This window comes from Rhyacophila brunnea, unplaced genomic scaffold (assembly GCF_057557595.1).
Source record: "Rhyacophila brunnea isolate RB1 unplaced genomic scaffold, BYU_Rbru_1.0 scaffold_14, whole genome shotgun sequence".
NCBI lineage: Eukaryota > Metazoa > Arthropoda > Insecta > Trichoptera > Rhyacophilidae > Rhyacophila > Rhyacophila brunnea.
Window position 1 is genome coordinate 41,346,790 of NW_028232796.1, and position 14,776 is coordinate 41,361,565.

General features: G+C 32.6%; 1 protein-coding gene across 1 annotated transcript in view; it reads left to right on the forward strand.

Annotated features, from left to right (window-relative positions):
• The first annotated feature begins 1,671 nt into the window (after positions 1-1,671).
• The window catches only part of LOC147075986 (glutamate receptor ionotropic, kainate 1-like), a 46,186-nt gene continuing 33,081 nt past the window's right edge, over positions 1,672-14,776 (forward strand). Inside the window, exons 1-2 of the mRNA XM_085942325.1 lie at positions 1,672-2,034; positions 13,035-13,178. Coding sequence (XP_085798451.1) covers positions 1,929-2,034; positions 13,035-13,178 — 250 coding nt within the window. The 5' untranslated portion in view covers positions 1,672-1,928. The remainder of the gene's footprint in view (positions 2,035-13,034; positions 13,179-14,776) is intronic.

Genomic DNA, 14,776 nt, shown 5'->3' on the forward strand with positions numbered 1-14,776 from the left:
TCTAAACTTCTTAAATCACCCAAAAACTATCAGGTTTTATATAAAACCATTTATTAACATTATGTTAAGAGAAACTAAAAAAGAAATAGGCGATTTGGGAAGGGTAATTTTCTAAAACCTTCATCTTATCTTCTTCGTATTACGTACTCTCCGGGTCTTTTCGGATGTTACTGTATTAACAATCCATTACAATTCCTTAGAAGCCGGCTTGAGAGAGGGTCGATTGTTTGGGCCCCGTATCAGTTGAAATACGACCGTATGGTGTAGCGAGTTCTAAAGAAATTTTTGAGACTCCTTTATTTGAGGTTATATGGATAGTATCTGTGGCTTTATCCAACTAGCTTTCTCTTACAAACTGTAGTTTAAATGCTAGAAGATATCAGTATTTGGCCTCGTATTTTTTCGACTTGTACGTAGTGTAAATAACTCTGCCATTCTTGGTGTTATTGACTGCAGTTGTTTGTTTTCCTAAGGTACATAACTAACCTGCCATTTGTGATGCCAATTGGGAGGGCAATAACTCTGTTTAACCAAATCGCTTCGGATGTTAATATTATATTCCATCTGCGTGAGGATGAGTATTTATAGGTGGGCTTTGTTTTATGAATTCTTTAAATAGGGTCCACTTAGCTTATTCAGTGTGCTTCCATGCTTTATAATTTATAATTTTTGTACCTTTTAATTTACTTTTCATACCGTTTTTTGTGATACTGCATATTATATTTATTTCTTCTTTACACTGTTTTAATACTATTTCTTTGTTTTTAAATGTCATGTGAACATCTTATAATTTAATAATAAAATAAAAACATTAAAATAATAATTGATTTACTTGATTTTATGTATATTATGTACAAATATGTGGTTAAGCTGTTTTTGTTATATACATACCTCGCTCAGACGATCATAATAATATTATTATGGAACAACAGTATTTAAACTTGTGGCATGCAAAAGATGTCAGCGCAGTAGGCGAAAAACGGTGTTTACGACACTTCATAATTTATTTATTTTTTACCACGAGTCCGACAAGTTTCATATTAAATTTAAATACGTAATTATAGGGAAAGTGGTTATTAAATTTTCCAAGAGACGGAGCGATACTTTTGGCGATTTCATGAACCGGTGCTGCGTTCCGGTGCGCCTCTGTCCATTTTGAGCGCTGGCTGACATGTGTGTCGCAGGTTCACCGATATGGCCGATCCTCCCTTACTATGTAGCGTTGCTACAAAACCAATCTACGCGCTGCAGGTCTCACATACCGGGAAGCGCATGACTTGGAGATAGACTGAGGGAAGTGGTGCGACCTTGTGCTTGTCTTACACGCTTACACTGGTGTGTGTAATGGTGAAGTAAGTAAGTTTATAAGTTATAACCGAATAAACGGATCGAGAGATAGACACTTAAATGTTATTATTAGTATAGAGTTGACTCATGAATGTTTAAATTAATTGTCTTAAACCATTTTGACTTGATAATCTTGAGATAATATGGTAAATTCGTAATAATACATTTATTATCATACTTTTAAAATAATGATAATATTATTCAAATAACAAATTCTACGTAAATTTAAACAGAAGTATACATATTGTATATCTCACATGATGACATAACATCCGATAAAAGAGGTCAAATTATTTAAGAGCTAAATTAAAACATTCATTAAACAACGCATAATATGGTCATTAGTAAACTGTATGGTGTTTGTTATTCTCGTTTTGGCATTTTTACACCACATGTAATAATTAGTCGTGGCTACCAGTTATGTGATAATTGCCAACGTTATAGCTTGAGTATTATTTTATGCCAATAGTTTAAAAATCACAGTGTTATATTTTGCCAAAAATTGTAATCGGTGCTCGTGCTGTGTAACAATTTGTGTAAATTAATACTTTTATGTCATCCGAATATTTATCACTTCTATAATGAAGTTAAGTGTTTTCAAAGACTTGCCAATGATGCTAGTAGTATTGATTTTGTTTATGGTTTATTTTGTAGTGCACGCAGATTCTAAGAAACAAGTTAAAATTGGTAAGTATATTGAATATTATATTAAATTAATACGCATATAAGATTAAACTAAGTTATAACTGGCAATTAATTAAAAACCAAAAGAAGTTTTATCCATTATCATATTTTTAGGTATAAGTATAGGATACTTTGATGGGTTTTGAATTTAAATTCTAATCGATTAACTTCCAGCACTATTATACGCACTGACCAGAGGCAAATACATACTGACACAGGATACAGCAATTTCTTATTTATATGGTAAATTAAAACAATACAATTCCCTGAAATATTACAATTATAAAATATTATGTAGAAGATCAAGTAGAAAAACAAGTGATGAAAATTTGCTTGATTTGTTATATTGCAAAAAAGCTTTTAGCTTCTAAAACTAATAAAATTATAGTGAAAGAATATAACAACAAAATTATGTATATTTAATTATAAGAATTTTACATTCTTATAGTCTCTGTAATGCAGTGGCGAAGGGTGGAGATAGTCTATTTAGATCCGACCTAAAGTGCACACTAAACTATGCCTGTCACACATATTTGTTTTCGTTGAACTATAGATAGTGTTTGATAGTTTTTAAAATTTAATTAAACTATGCCTAATCTAAGTCATAGTAGATAATTAATAGTTAAAAAATATTTGTTTATCTTTAAGATATTTAAAATTATGCCATTAAATATATATTTATATAGTGAATAATAGTTTTTATCGTTTATGGTTTGGTTTAGAGTTAGACTGAGCTAATTAATTTTAAAAAACTAGCCAATACCCAACACCGTCTATCTATAATATATTATATTCTTAATTCAACGAAAATTCAAACAAATAAGTATGACTGAAAATGTGTGCACTATTTTTGTCAGATTGCCCATAGCATACCTTAACTCAGTGGTTTCCAAACTTTATGTTACTATGCCTCCATTTTTAAAAAATCTAATCTTGGCGCCTCCCCCCCCCCCTCCCCCCTCCCTTTATTTCATTAAATAATACTGACACCTTCTTAAATAGTCAACAATGTATACATACAAAAATGAAAAAAAATATATAAATAATTACAAGATAAAAAGAACTTTGTAAGTATATACAACGTTTTTAAATTTTCTGTTGACTCATATAAACTTGACTTGACTAGCTTAAACGATCAAAAAATTTTACTTGATAGAAATAATACTGAGATGTTATTTTGACGTCATTCATATTTTTTTTTTTTTTTAGAATTATTAATAACCATGTCCTTGCTTTTTCGTACAAGGTGGTTTGTTAGTAATTTTGAACAATCACAAACACCCAGGCTTTGAGACAAACACATGAATATTGTGTGTCCTGATCGGGAATCGAGCCCAAGAACTCTCGGGTGGAAGGCAAGCGCCTTACGCACTGCACCACGAGAGCCGCCAACGTCATTCATATTGATTTCCATAGTAACGCACGTATATATTAATAATTTAGTTGCTAGGACCCCAGACCCCTAGCAACCAATAATAGTGGATTGGATTACGGATTTCTTCCAAAATAACTTTTCATACAAAACAGAATTAACAATCAATTCTACTTAAAGATAGCTGAAAGTATTAAAAAAATGCATTGGCATCGTGTTCTGATATATTCTAAAAGTTTCAAATGTTTAGCTAGTCGGAAAGTTAGTTAAAAATCGATTTCAAGATTTGTACTGGATAAACAATCACCGAACAAATAAGAATACGACCTAATAAAAACGTTGTAACAAAATAAACAAGGTTTTGCTACTTTTTTTAAAAAATATATTTCATGTGACGAATGTGCTTGTTTATTAGCACAATCCGTTTCAACAGTATTCAATCCAAATTCATCATCGTTCATTGCCAAATAGATTCTATTATGGGCCCCACATCTTGAAGCGGGCCCCCAGATCAAGACCTTTCAACCACATATTTAACAGCTCTAAAACCAAGCAGCGCCGCAGGTGACTTTTTTACTATTAATAAAATAATGTGAAAAATGCATTAGCAAACTAACCAAGAACTTAGGAAATAGATTTTTATATCTGGCGTAGAAATCATTTAAAAGTGGAGACATGGCAAACTTATTTTTTTTGTAATTTTGATTTCCAAAGCTCCAATTTTTTATGAATGTCTTCCCTTTGTCTTTTAAAATCAGTGAATGGACTAGTGGTCCTTGCATTAATTTATTCAGTCAGCTTTTTTTTAAATTTCAACAAAATAGACAAGTTTAACAACGAAATTATCGTTCCTAAACAAATTTGCCTCAAATTTCAACATTATGATTTGACCTTTTTATCTCATTTTTTCGCGAGATAGCCAGCGCGCTTCACAATAGTATAGAAGTGAGGTATTATAAAATTAGTCTCCATATTTTCAGACAGGTTTGCAAAAAACCTTTTATATGACTGTTTTTTGTGTAGTTTATAACTAGCAGCCGTTTTATAAATTATGCATTTGCAAACTGCAAACCTGTGGCTACCTTAATTGTGTTAAACTTTTCGCGGCTCCCTTTGCAACACTCCGCGCCTCCCAGTTTGGAAATCGCTGCCTTAACTATTATGGTTAGGTTTGGGCAGGTTTTAATTGAAAAACTAACCAGCACCATCTGCAAAGTATACCTATTCCTAGTTAAATGAAATCAAAATAACTTGACAAAGTGCTGTGTGCATTAGTTATGTCGAATTTTAACAGCCTCTCTCTCCACACTCTCTCCACACCTCTCCACATCTCCACACCTCTGTATTGTGTATATTCTCAGTATTGAATATTCAAGAAAACAACTCGGAAACAATATGTAATGGATGCAACTATTGCATGGTCAATTGTCAAGATTTAAATTGTATTATAAACAAAAGCAATAAGCACAAAATCATAATAGATATAAATATAGGTTATACGTACATTAGATATAGTCAATCCACTGTCATTTACTTTTTTTGTGTTTGTAAGAAATAAAAAGGCTTTTTTATTTTTATTTATTATAAACAAAAGCAAAGCTTTTGTAAAAGTGTATAGAGATTTTAATACCAATTTACTTGACTGTGCCTCTGAAACCATTGTTTTTAATTTGTTTGGGTGGCAGAAATATTATTCAAGTGAAGACCTACAAGGTATTAGAATATTAGGCTACACCTACACAATACTTATAGCAATATAAATATTTATTGGCTATAGACTCTTAAAGTAGTTTATTTTATCACAATGTCTGTAGTTGGGTGTAGAAATAGATATGAACATCCAATGCCAGAAAATTTTATGCCTTTCAAATCTTCTCACGATGTTTGGCTTCCCCATATTATGACAGCCTACTTCAGGGAAAATCAATTCTCACTATATATCACATTATATATTATATAATTGGTTTTTGTTGTATTCAAATTGATTTTAACATCTTAATTATATACAATGTATAATCAGAGACACCTAGTAACGGACTTAGAAGATATGACGCAATCAATTAATATAATTAACTATTTCTTGTATTCAACAAATAATTCATAAGATTTTAGAATGTACCATTCTAATTATTGAACATACATAATTTTGCCAACACAGAACTTATTTTTTTCTATTCACTATATTTTCTTATGAGTGTTTTCAAAATTATTTAGATAATATGTTCAAATAACATAAGTTACGAAAAATATCGTTGATGCAACATAACTAAAATAAATTTGATTTTCTTTATAAAACAAAGATTATAATCTCTTTTAGCGGTTGTAAATTGGGTATTTGGTATTAATAATTATTTTAGACTATGAAAATAATAATCATTATTGTTATTGTTGATATTAAATTATAATCTGTGTATTTTACGATGCCAAAATCGGCGACCTAGTTTGAGTGAGAAAACATAATATATTATTCCTATTATAATGCTTTAGTGGAAGTGCAAAAAAACGTACGACTCCTGCATGGTACACCTATATTATTATAGTTATCATTTATTTATATTTTCTAGTACTAAACGGCTGTGGATACAAATACCCACATTTCATATAAGTGAAATAATCTTTTTTAAAGTTATTTCGTAAAAAAATGTTAGTACGAGGGTGGGTCAATAATTCCTTAGAAAAAAGCATTAAAACAGTTTTTATTCTTGTATTTTTTTTTATTTCTCAACATAATCTCCTTGGAGCTCAATACACTTGGTTAGACGTTTCTCAATTTTTTTTAAACCGTCAGAAAAATAAGTTTTCGGAAGGTCCTCAAAATAAGCATTTGTCCGATCGATGACTTCTTCATTTGAAAAAAAACGTTGTCCACTTAGCCATTTTTCTAAGTTTGGGAAAAGGAAAAAGTCACTGGGGGCTAAATCTGGCGAATACGGTGGGTGGTCGACCAATTCGAACTTCAATTCTTCAATTTTAGCCATTGATCGTAAACATGTGTGAACACGGGCATTGTCCTGATGAAAGAGGATTTTTTTCCTGTTTAAATGAGGCCGTTTTTCTTCAATTTTGTTTTTTAGCTGGTCCAATAAAGATGCATAATAATCCCCTGTTATTGTTTTTCCTTTTTCCAAATAGTCAACGAAAATAATTCCACGTGCATCCCAAAATACAGTAACCATAACCTTACCAGCTGATTTTACGGTTTTCGCCTTCTTTGGACATGGTTCGCCTTTCGCAATCCACTGCTTTGACTGTTCTTTCGTCTCGGGAGTATAGTGGTGTATCCATGTTTCATCTACAGTCACAAAGCGACGAAAAAATTCATCCGGATTGCGTTGCATGAGCGACAACAGGGCTTTAGAGGCCACCACCATATTGCGTTTATTGTCGACTGTGAGCAAACGCGGCACCCATCTTGCAGAAATTTTTTTCATGCCCAATTTGTCATGTAAAATAGAAATGACGCTACCTTTTGAGATCCCTGTAACCTCAATTATCTCACTCAACTTTAATCTTCGGTCACTTAACACCATATGGTGGATTTTATTGATCATTTCTGGTTTAGTCACCTCTACAGGACGTCCTGAGCGTGGTTCATCCTTTGTTGATGTACGACCACGTTTAAATTCATTTAACCAGTTATAAATATTTGCAAGTGAAGGAACAGATATGCCGTGAACTAAATCCAACTCATTTTTTATTTCCTTTGCTGTTAACCCTTTTATATTAAAATGTTTAATAACAGCTCTAAACTCAATTTTCTCCATTTTCCATTTTTCCATTTTTCACAAGCAAATTTTTTTTTTAAATGTACGAGAAACACACAACAACCGGACCAATCTGATTGAAACTTCGCAGTATACTCAATCGGTAGTGCCGCTGCATGAAAACAAACCGCTTACAGTACTAGTCGCGCCACCTGTCGGCTTTTCTAAGTACTTATTGACCCACCCTCGTATTATAAGTATGTATTGTGTAGGTAGTATAACATTTAGAATTTTAGGACTTTAAGAATTTGTATGCACCCGTCAATTACATGACGTGTGATCGCAGCCATGACTTATTTTGGGTGAAAGCTGTTTCCTAATGTCAGGCTCACTAGGCACCGATAGCGAGGGCTGTGCGGCTGGTCAATGCACTCCCTAGATATGTAGACATTTTTAGCGATGCAATATGTGTTTTTTTTTAATTCTATTTTATTTTATTTATTATTTATTTATTAAAAAAAGACACATTGAACACATAACATATTATTAATTCAAGACGTTTTAGAAGAAAAAGTACAGGTAAATCAACTTAGTAAATAAAAAAACAAAGCATAAAATAATTTTATAGAACAGAAATAAAATTAAAAAAACAACAATAATTCAAGAAAAATACAAATTAAATAATAAAATAGAATTTTAAAAACTAAATACATAATGCATCGCTAAAAATGTCTACATATCCAGGGAGTGCATTGACCAGCCGCACAGCCCTCGCTATTGGTGCCTGATGAGCTTGACATGAGGAAACAGCTTACACCAAAAATAGGTCATGACTGCGACCACGCATGTAATTGACGGGTGCATAAAAATTCAAATTTTCCAGAATATCAGGATTGTAAACTATACCACGTGAGAGCAGGGGAAAATCCTTTAAGAGCAAAAGTAACCTACGAGCTTCAAGAGAATGAAAGACGAGCGTATCTCGAAGAAAATTAGTCGGAAAATACTCTGTCAAAGGGAAAATAATTATATACATTAAAATAAAGGTGTCGAAGAATTTTTTTCTGAACACACTCTGAAACAAGCAGTCATTACCAAGGCTATGGATTATTATAAGAAAACATATTTTTTAAGTGTTATAACAACATCTTCAAAAGCACTTGTCTTTCTGCTAAAAAAATACAATGGTCTTTTTGCTATCCTTTTTTGTATCATTCAATTTAACACATCTGAAAAGAGAGTACTTTCGCCATCCTGTATAGTACTTTTCTTATCCGCCAGTTTACGATATCATTACGGTTTATGTATTTTCTTGGAAATGTAGTGAATAAGGCTCCGTTTATCGCCCAGCGTGCTGTCTCAATGCGCCTCTGTTCAAATTTCAAACCAATAACCCTACATCTATATGCACACTCCCACCTCGATTGGCTTTGCTTTACGCTGTTTGTGTACTAACAAGACTACGAGGAAAACCTGTTGTAAAACATTGTATTTAGATTCACTATGGACATAATATTATATTATTTTGAAAATCCTTAGACATATAATATATACATACGTACATACATAATTTGGAAACACCTCTAAACTCTATTAGAAAAAAAAATGAAAAACGCCAGACAGGAAATAAACATCAAATTCCGGCCAATGTACTTTAGCCAATTAAGTCACCTGCGTCCTACCTAATTATAACGAAATTAATAATTATTGGTCATGAACTTGATTCACTTAAAAAATATTGCAAATATTAGCGACTAACTTTTATGGTTTGAATCAAGGTACTTACCCTTGATTATTAGTCAGTGTAAGAGATCTCTTCAAATTTTTGTGTTATTGTATTTGCACAAATGATTTAATATTTTATTATCCAATGGATAATTCAAAAGATTTAAGAATATATCATTATCTATTGAACAAACATAATTTGGAAACATTTCAAAAACATACATATTAGAAAAAATCTAGGAAAAAATATGACATCGTACAAGATTAATGTATAATAAATGAATAGGACTATTTTCTAAAAGATATATTTATATGTTTTAGTTACATTTACAATATTTGACCCAGTCGCCCGGATTGTAATGGAGTGGGTCTAAGACATTTAATTAATATTATGTTTCTGAAGTAGTTTCAATTTATGTATATTCAATGAAGAATGTTAATATATTGTTAAATTTAATGCATAATAATAATTGAGAATTAAATGAATATTAAATTAGGTAAGTAATTCAAAAAGAGAACCTGACAAAGGATTTTAGTTAGTTATGTTAATCAGAATTACTTATTATTAACGGAATTAGAAATGATATGAAACATCTCGGATGCATACTGTTTATTAAATTTCAGCTTAGATAGTATTTAACCAAATCTGGTCACCTGGATTGCGATTGACTTGGGTTCAAATATAATAGCATTATTTATGATTTATTACGTTATAATCAGGGCTCGAAATAGACCGGAACGCACCGGAGCGCCGTTCCTGTTCGTGAAATTCTAAAAGATACCGTTCCGGCTCTTGGCTTCTTTGAAAATTGCGTTCCGTTTCGTGTTATTGAGATAATATTGCATGTAGGTATGTAGTTTTTAAAGCTGTAAGAACTGATTCGTGGGAAAAAAATTGTTTAGCTATTAAACCTCAACATTGGACTAGACCAGTGCTTCCCAAAGTATCGCGTTAATAATACTGCCATCTAGGGGTCACTGGGGCGATCCAAGGGGGCGGCAGTTGTCTCGGAACCAATAAGGCTGTGTTGAATATAAATAAGAGGGAGGTGAAAGCAAAAAGAAAGCACAAAAACAAGTTTAAAAACTCGTATATTTTTCAGGTGTTGTGTAGTATATTTTACAAGCAAGCATGGTTCAAATCATTTGCTAAAAAAGTCGGCTAAAAATAACTAATCGCAGTGATTTAAAAATGCTGCTGACAAAAATAGAGCCGAAATTGTATCAATTGTCAGCAGTGTAACTTAATCCATTAATTTGTACTCCATTAAATTATTATGTTTTGTTTTCTTCATTTTCAGTGTTCAGTGATTGATTTGAAATAATAATTTATGACCTTAGTATCACAGCGTCTTATTTAAAGCCGGCTACCCGTTAAGTAGAACTAACCTAACAAGAGTAATGCCAATTGGGATCGCAATAACTATCAATTAAAAATGACTTCGAATATAAACATATTCTGCTTACGTGAGAATGTTCGGGTGGACGTTATTTTATAGGTTTTGAAGATAGGATCTAGATAGAAGATAGGATCTAGTTCACTCATGTGTTTCCATGTTTTTTTTTATATTGTAAACACTTATCTTTATGTCATGTTGTGAACGTTTTGAATTTGTTATTTGTCATATTCATTCATCGTCATCATCATCAGGGGCGCAACAACCCCGTGTGGGTCCTGGCCTCCTCCAACAGCTCCCTCCACCTGTCCCTATCCAGTGTGACCGCTTTCCAATTTGGTACCCCCAGAATACGGCAGTCACTGGCAGCTCCATCCAACCAACGAATCTTTGGCCTCCCTCTTCTTCTACGTTTTATTGGATTGCTGGACATCACTCTCTTTGCCGGTTCATTATCATTCATACGGTGCACATGACCTAGCCATCGCAGTGAACTGCGCTGCAATCTTCGTACAGCCCGTAGAGCTCAGCATTATATCTTCTCCTCCAAACGAGTTTTTATTGGCCTGCCAGATTGACCAATGTAGCATAGACAGTAATACCTAATTATAAGTGTACAAATTCATAATATTGCTGGAACGAATAAGAAAATGTATTCTGTCTCTATCTATACACGTATAGTATTTAAGCAAAGGCAAACGGCCTATCTGAATAGTCTTGATAATGGTGTTACAACCGAAATAGCTATCGACATACTTTTTAAAAACCTGTAGAATTTAATAATAATTATATTTTCATTTCTTGAACTATTTATTAGTATCATATTCGATTTAGATGTCAGTCTAAATTCAGGTTTGTTTATCTTGCGTGTAATAATAAAATAAAATAAAAATAAAATAAATGAAATACAATGTGATACGCTTGCCTATTTTGGTAGATGTCACATACATTTCTCATATCTGTCATGATTTGGTGACAGCGCAACCTCTATGTTAGTTGGGTTAATAATAATTAACAGTTACATCTCTGCATCTGTCCTCTTACGGAAAACGTAGTAGGGTAAAATAATTAATATTCTTAAAAACCCTCCACCTGATGACAATTATTGTTTCCTTATATACTGAAACTGCAATGCTAAAAACCCGTTATTTTACACCATTAAAGTTTCCACGCCAACTACAGTTGAATCAGATATTACTAAAATAATAGTCTTGTCTAAACGAAAATCTGGTATATCTCGAAAGCTTATGTGTCATTTTAAATTTACTCTACGTAAGGTTTAATAAAACTCCTCTCATAAAATTGTTTTTGCGGGAGCATTTGTGTTGAAAAGCATTTCATAATATCGAGGTCTAGCGAGTTGCGGCTTCAACAGGCAGCTACATTGTAAAATATCGCATGCACTTTTCCTCCGATCATTTCCCAGGGGGCAGATTTTTCTCGAGCCTTCGCCCACCAGCACCAGATAGCGCGCTGAAAACTTACAAAGAAAATCTCGCCTGCGTCGCTCGCTCTTCGTTCAACTATCTACCCTTTTCTTTCTCAAATGCATTGTTCAAATACTCTTGCTGTAAGAAAATCTTTGTATGTACACATTAAACGTAGATTTATTTTTATGATTTCTAGAAATGGTCTGCATTAAAGGTTGCAGTAACAGTGTATTTGAGTAGTACTTGTCAGTTAGTGCAAATAATGGAAACAATGGAAATACTTAACATCAATCTATTTTTATATCATGTCCGATCCTTAGAAGATCATATGGGCCTCCACAAATTGGAGGTTGTAACAAGTATTTGTTTTGCTTGGATAGAACTAAGAAAAGGGTTAACTGACAACCTGAGCTGTGATACTGCGCTCAATGAAATTATCCAAGTTTACTTTGAAAATCAGTCGTCGATTCACGCAACTTATAGAAGTTATTCACAAAATTGCGTCCAGTAATGAGGCTCATTTTTGGCAAAATTTCAGCACGAGTGAAACCAATCCAGAAAAGACATTACAGATTCAATTACATCCACAAAAATGCACTGTTTGGTGCGGTTTATACGCTGGTGGCATCATCAGATCTTATTTCTTCAAAAATGAGGTCGGAGTTCGCATTACGTCCAATGGAGATCATTACCGGACCATGAGCAAACAACATTTTTATCCGGATGACGCAATATGGTTTCAAATATTATGAGAGTATCATTACTTTTCTTTCACAACCCGATTAAAATAAACGATTCCTCCATTTTTTTTAATAATATGCTGTCTTTCACTCTTTCTTACACATATTTTTGTATACATTGTTCATATTTTTTTTTCTCGTGCGTGACAGATAATTTAAGATAAGTAATAAATAAAGAATAAAAACCAGACGATTACTGCTTTTATATATTTGATATTTCGATGTAAACATTTTGTTAGTTGTTGCGGGGCTCTAAAATAACTTATAAATATTGGATAAACAAACAAATATTTTAAATTTACTAAATACCTACCTAATATTCGGTAAATAGGTATAATATCTATACTTTAAATTAATCATATTGTATTCATTCGATTTCTATTATGAAAACAAGTGTCTCGAAACATTGCGATGTTTATATCTAGTGAGTAGTATTATCATTCACATCAAAATCTTATTATCGACTTGCACGTGCATCGGGAAATAATAGAAACGCAACAATAATTATTCTACAAAATGCGCGCAGACCATGTGCCTCCCATAACAGAAACGAATCTAAAGACAATAGGAATACTCGATTTCCCTGCCATCAGATTAAATTTAAAGGTGAGTGATTGTGTATTTGATGCTTTCAGGTGGCATATTCCACGACAATGACCCTGCGTCCCAGATGGCATTCCGGTACGCCGTAAAGAGGAACAACCTTCGCAGCGGGATAGAGTTTGTACCACTAATCCGCACTGTTTCTTCCATCGACAGCTACAAAGCAGAAAAACTTGGTATAACATTAATATTATATTTTTAAAATAAGTATAATGAACAGTGGTGTGCGGTAATTTTTTCGAGTAGGGATGGCGTCGGAAAATGTTTACTATTTGCTTAGAGTTTGTAGTTAATTGAATCATGCCGAGCAGCTAATAATTTTGTTTAGTGCAGAATGGTAGCTTTGATATTATATTATTCTAAAAAATATAATATTTATATCCAATATTCAATGTGAAAAAGCTGGTGTGACAGTCTCAATCAATGTGTAATATAGAGTCATGAAAACAATTATATTTTTTAAATAAAATGTATTCTGGAATTGCGCAATAAATATCAACATACTAATAACAACAATAGCGTCCCGGTACAAGTCAATGCATGGCAGACCTTGTCAACAACACAGTCATAAGATGTACCGCGTTACGTCGCAAACGTTCATAATCTTTAATATTCAACTCAAATAAATGGATATATAAATATGTTGCAACGCTGGATAATTATTATGTATGGCGAGTAAAATGTGCGTGTGCTCCATCCAGGGACCTATCATGCAGTGTTGCCAAGTCAAAATTTAAAATTTCAGTAGATTTTGACAAAAAATTCAGTAGATTTCATAAAATATCAGTAGATTTTGGAAAATGTAGTATATTAGATATAATTTAAGACTAATAAGGATAAAAATAATTAATAATATTAATTTATTGTAAACAATGATGATATTAATGGGTAAAATAGCGCTCTTGGGTAGAGTTACAATGCTTTCTTCGTCAATTTATAAGTGTAACACATTAAAAAGGATCGTGCGTAAATCATTTCAAGTTTATTATTAAAATAATCATCAGTAAACTTACAATTATGGAGAAACACAAATATCAGTAGATTTCTTGAATTTCGAAAAAAATCAAAAATTCAGTAGGATATTGGCAAAAAATATCAGTAGATCTACTGAAATTTCAGTAGACATGGCAACACTGCAGTAGCATGGACTGTCTTGACTCTTGAGCCTGGATGCTATATTATATTTTACCTTAGACTATAGATACATATTTTACGAATAATTCTGGGGATGCCCTGTATCTGCAAACCGCATGCTACTGATAATGAACCATCATTATTGAGATTAACAATCTCGTAAAATCGTACAGTACCTAAGTAAGTAACCAAAAAAGACGTCATGAGTAGGTAATCATTGTTCTTTTTTATTTATGGACCATTAATTGTGTATTGCCAAATCACCAAATACAAAATTGTCTATTGCAATGGCATCTCGATCTTTTCGACAGTATGACAAAAAAATCATTTCGGGTTGAACCCATAGTAGTGATTTGAAGAAACGCTTCAAAAGGCGGCCCTCGGGGTCCAGTGCGTAAGGCGCTGGTTTTTCATCCATTGGCGCTGAGTTCGACTTGGAGAGGTCACAATAATGCCTGGGTGTTTGTGATCGTATATTACTACAGTACTGTTAAACTTCTAACTTTGTTGGGCCTCGTGGCCTATTGTTGCATTAAAAAGAATATAAATATATGAATATAATAATATAATATACCTAATAATTATGTATTAATTAAAACTTATGAGAATTTTTTCGTGAAATTGTATTAAGTACATATAG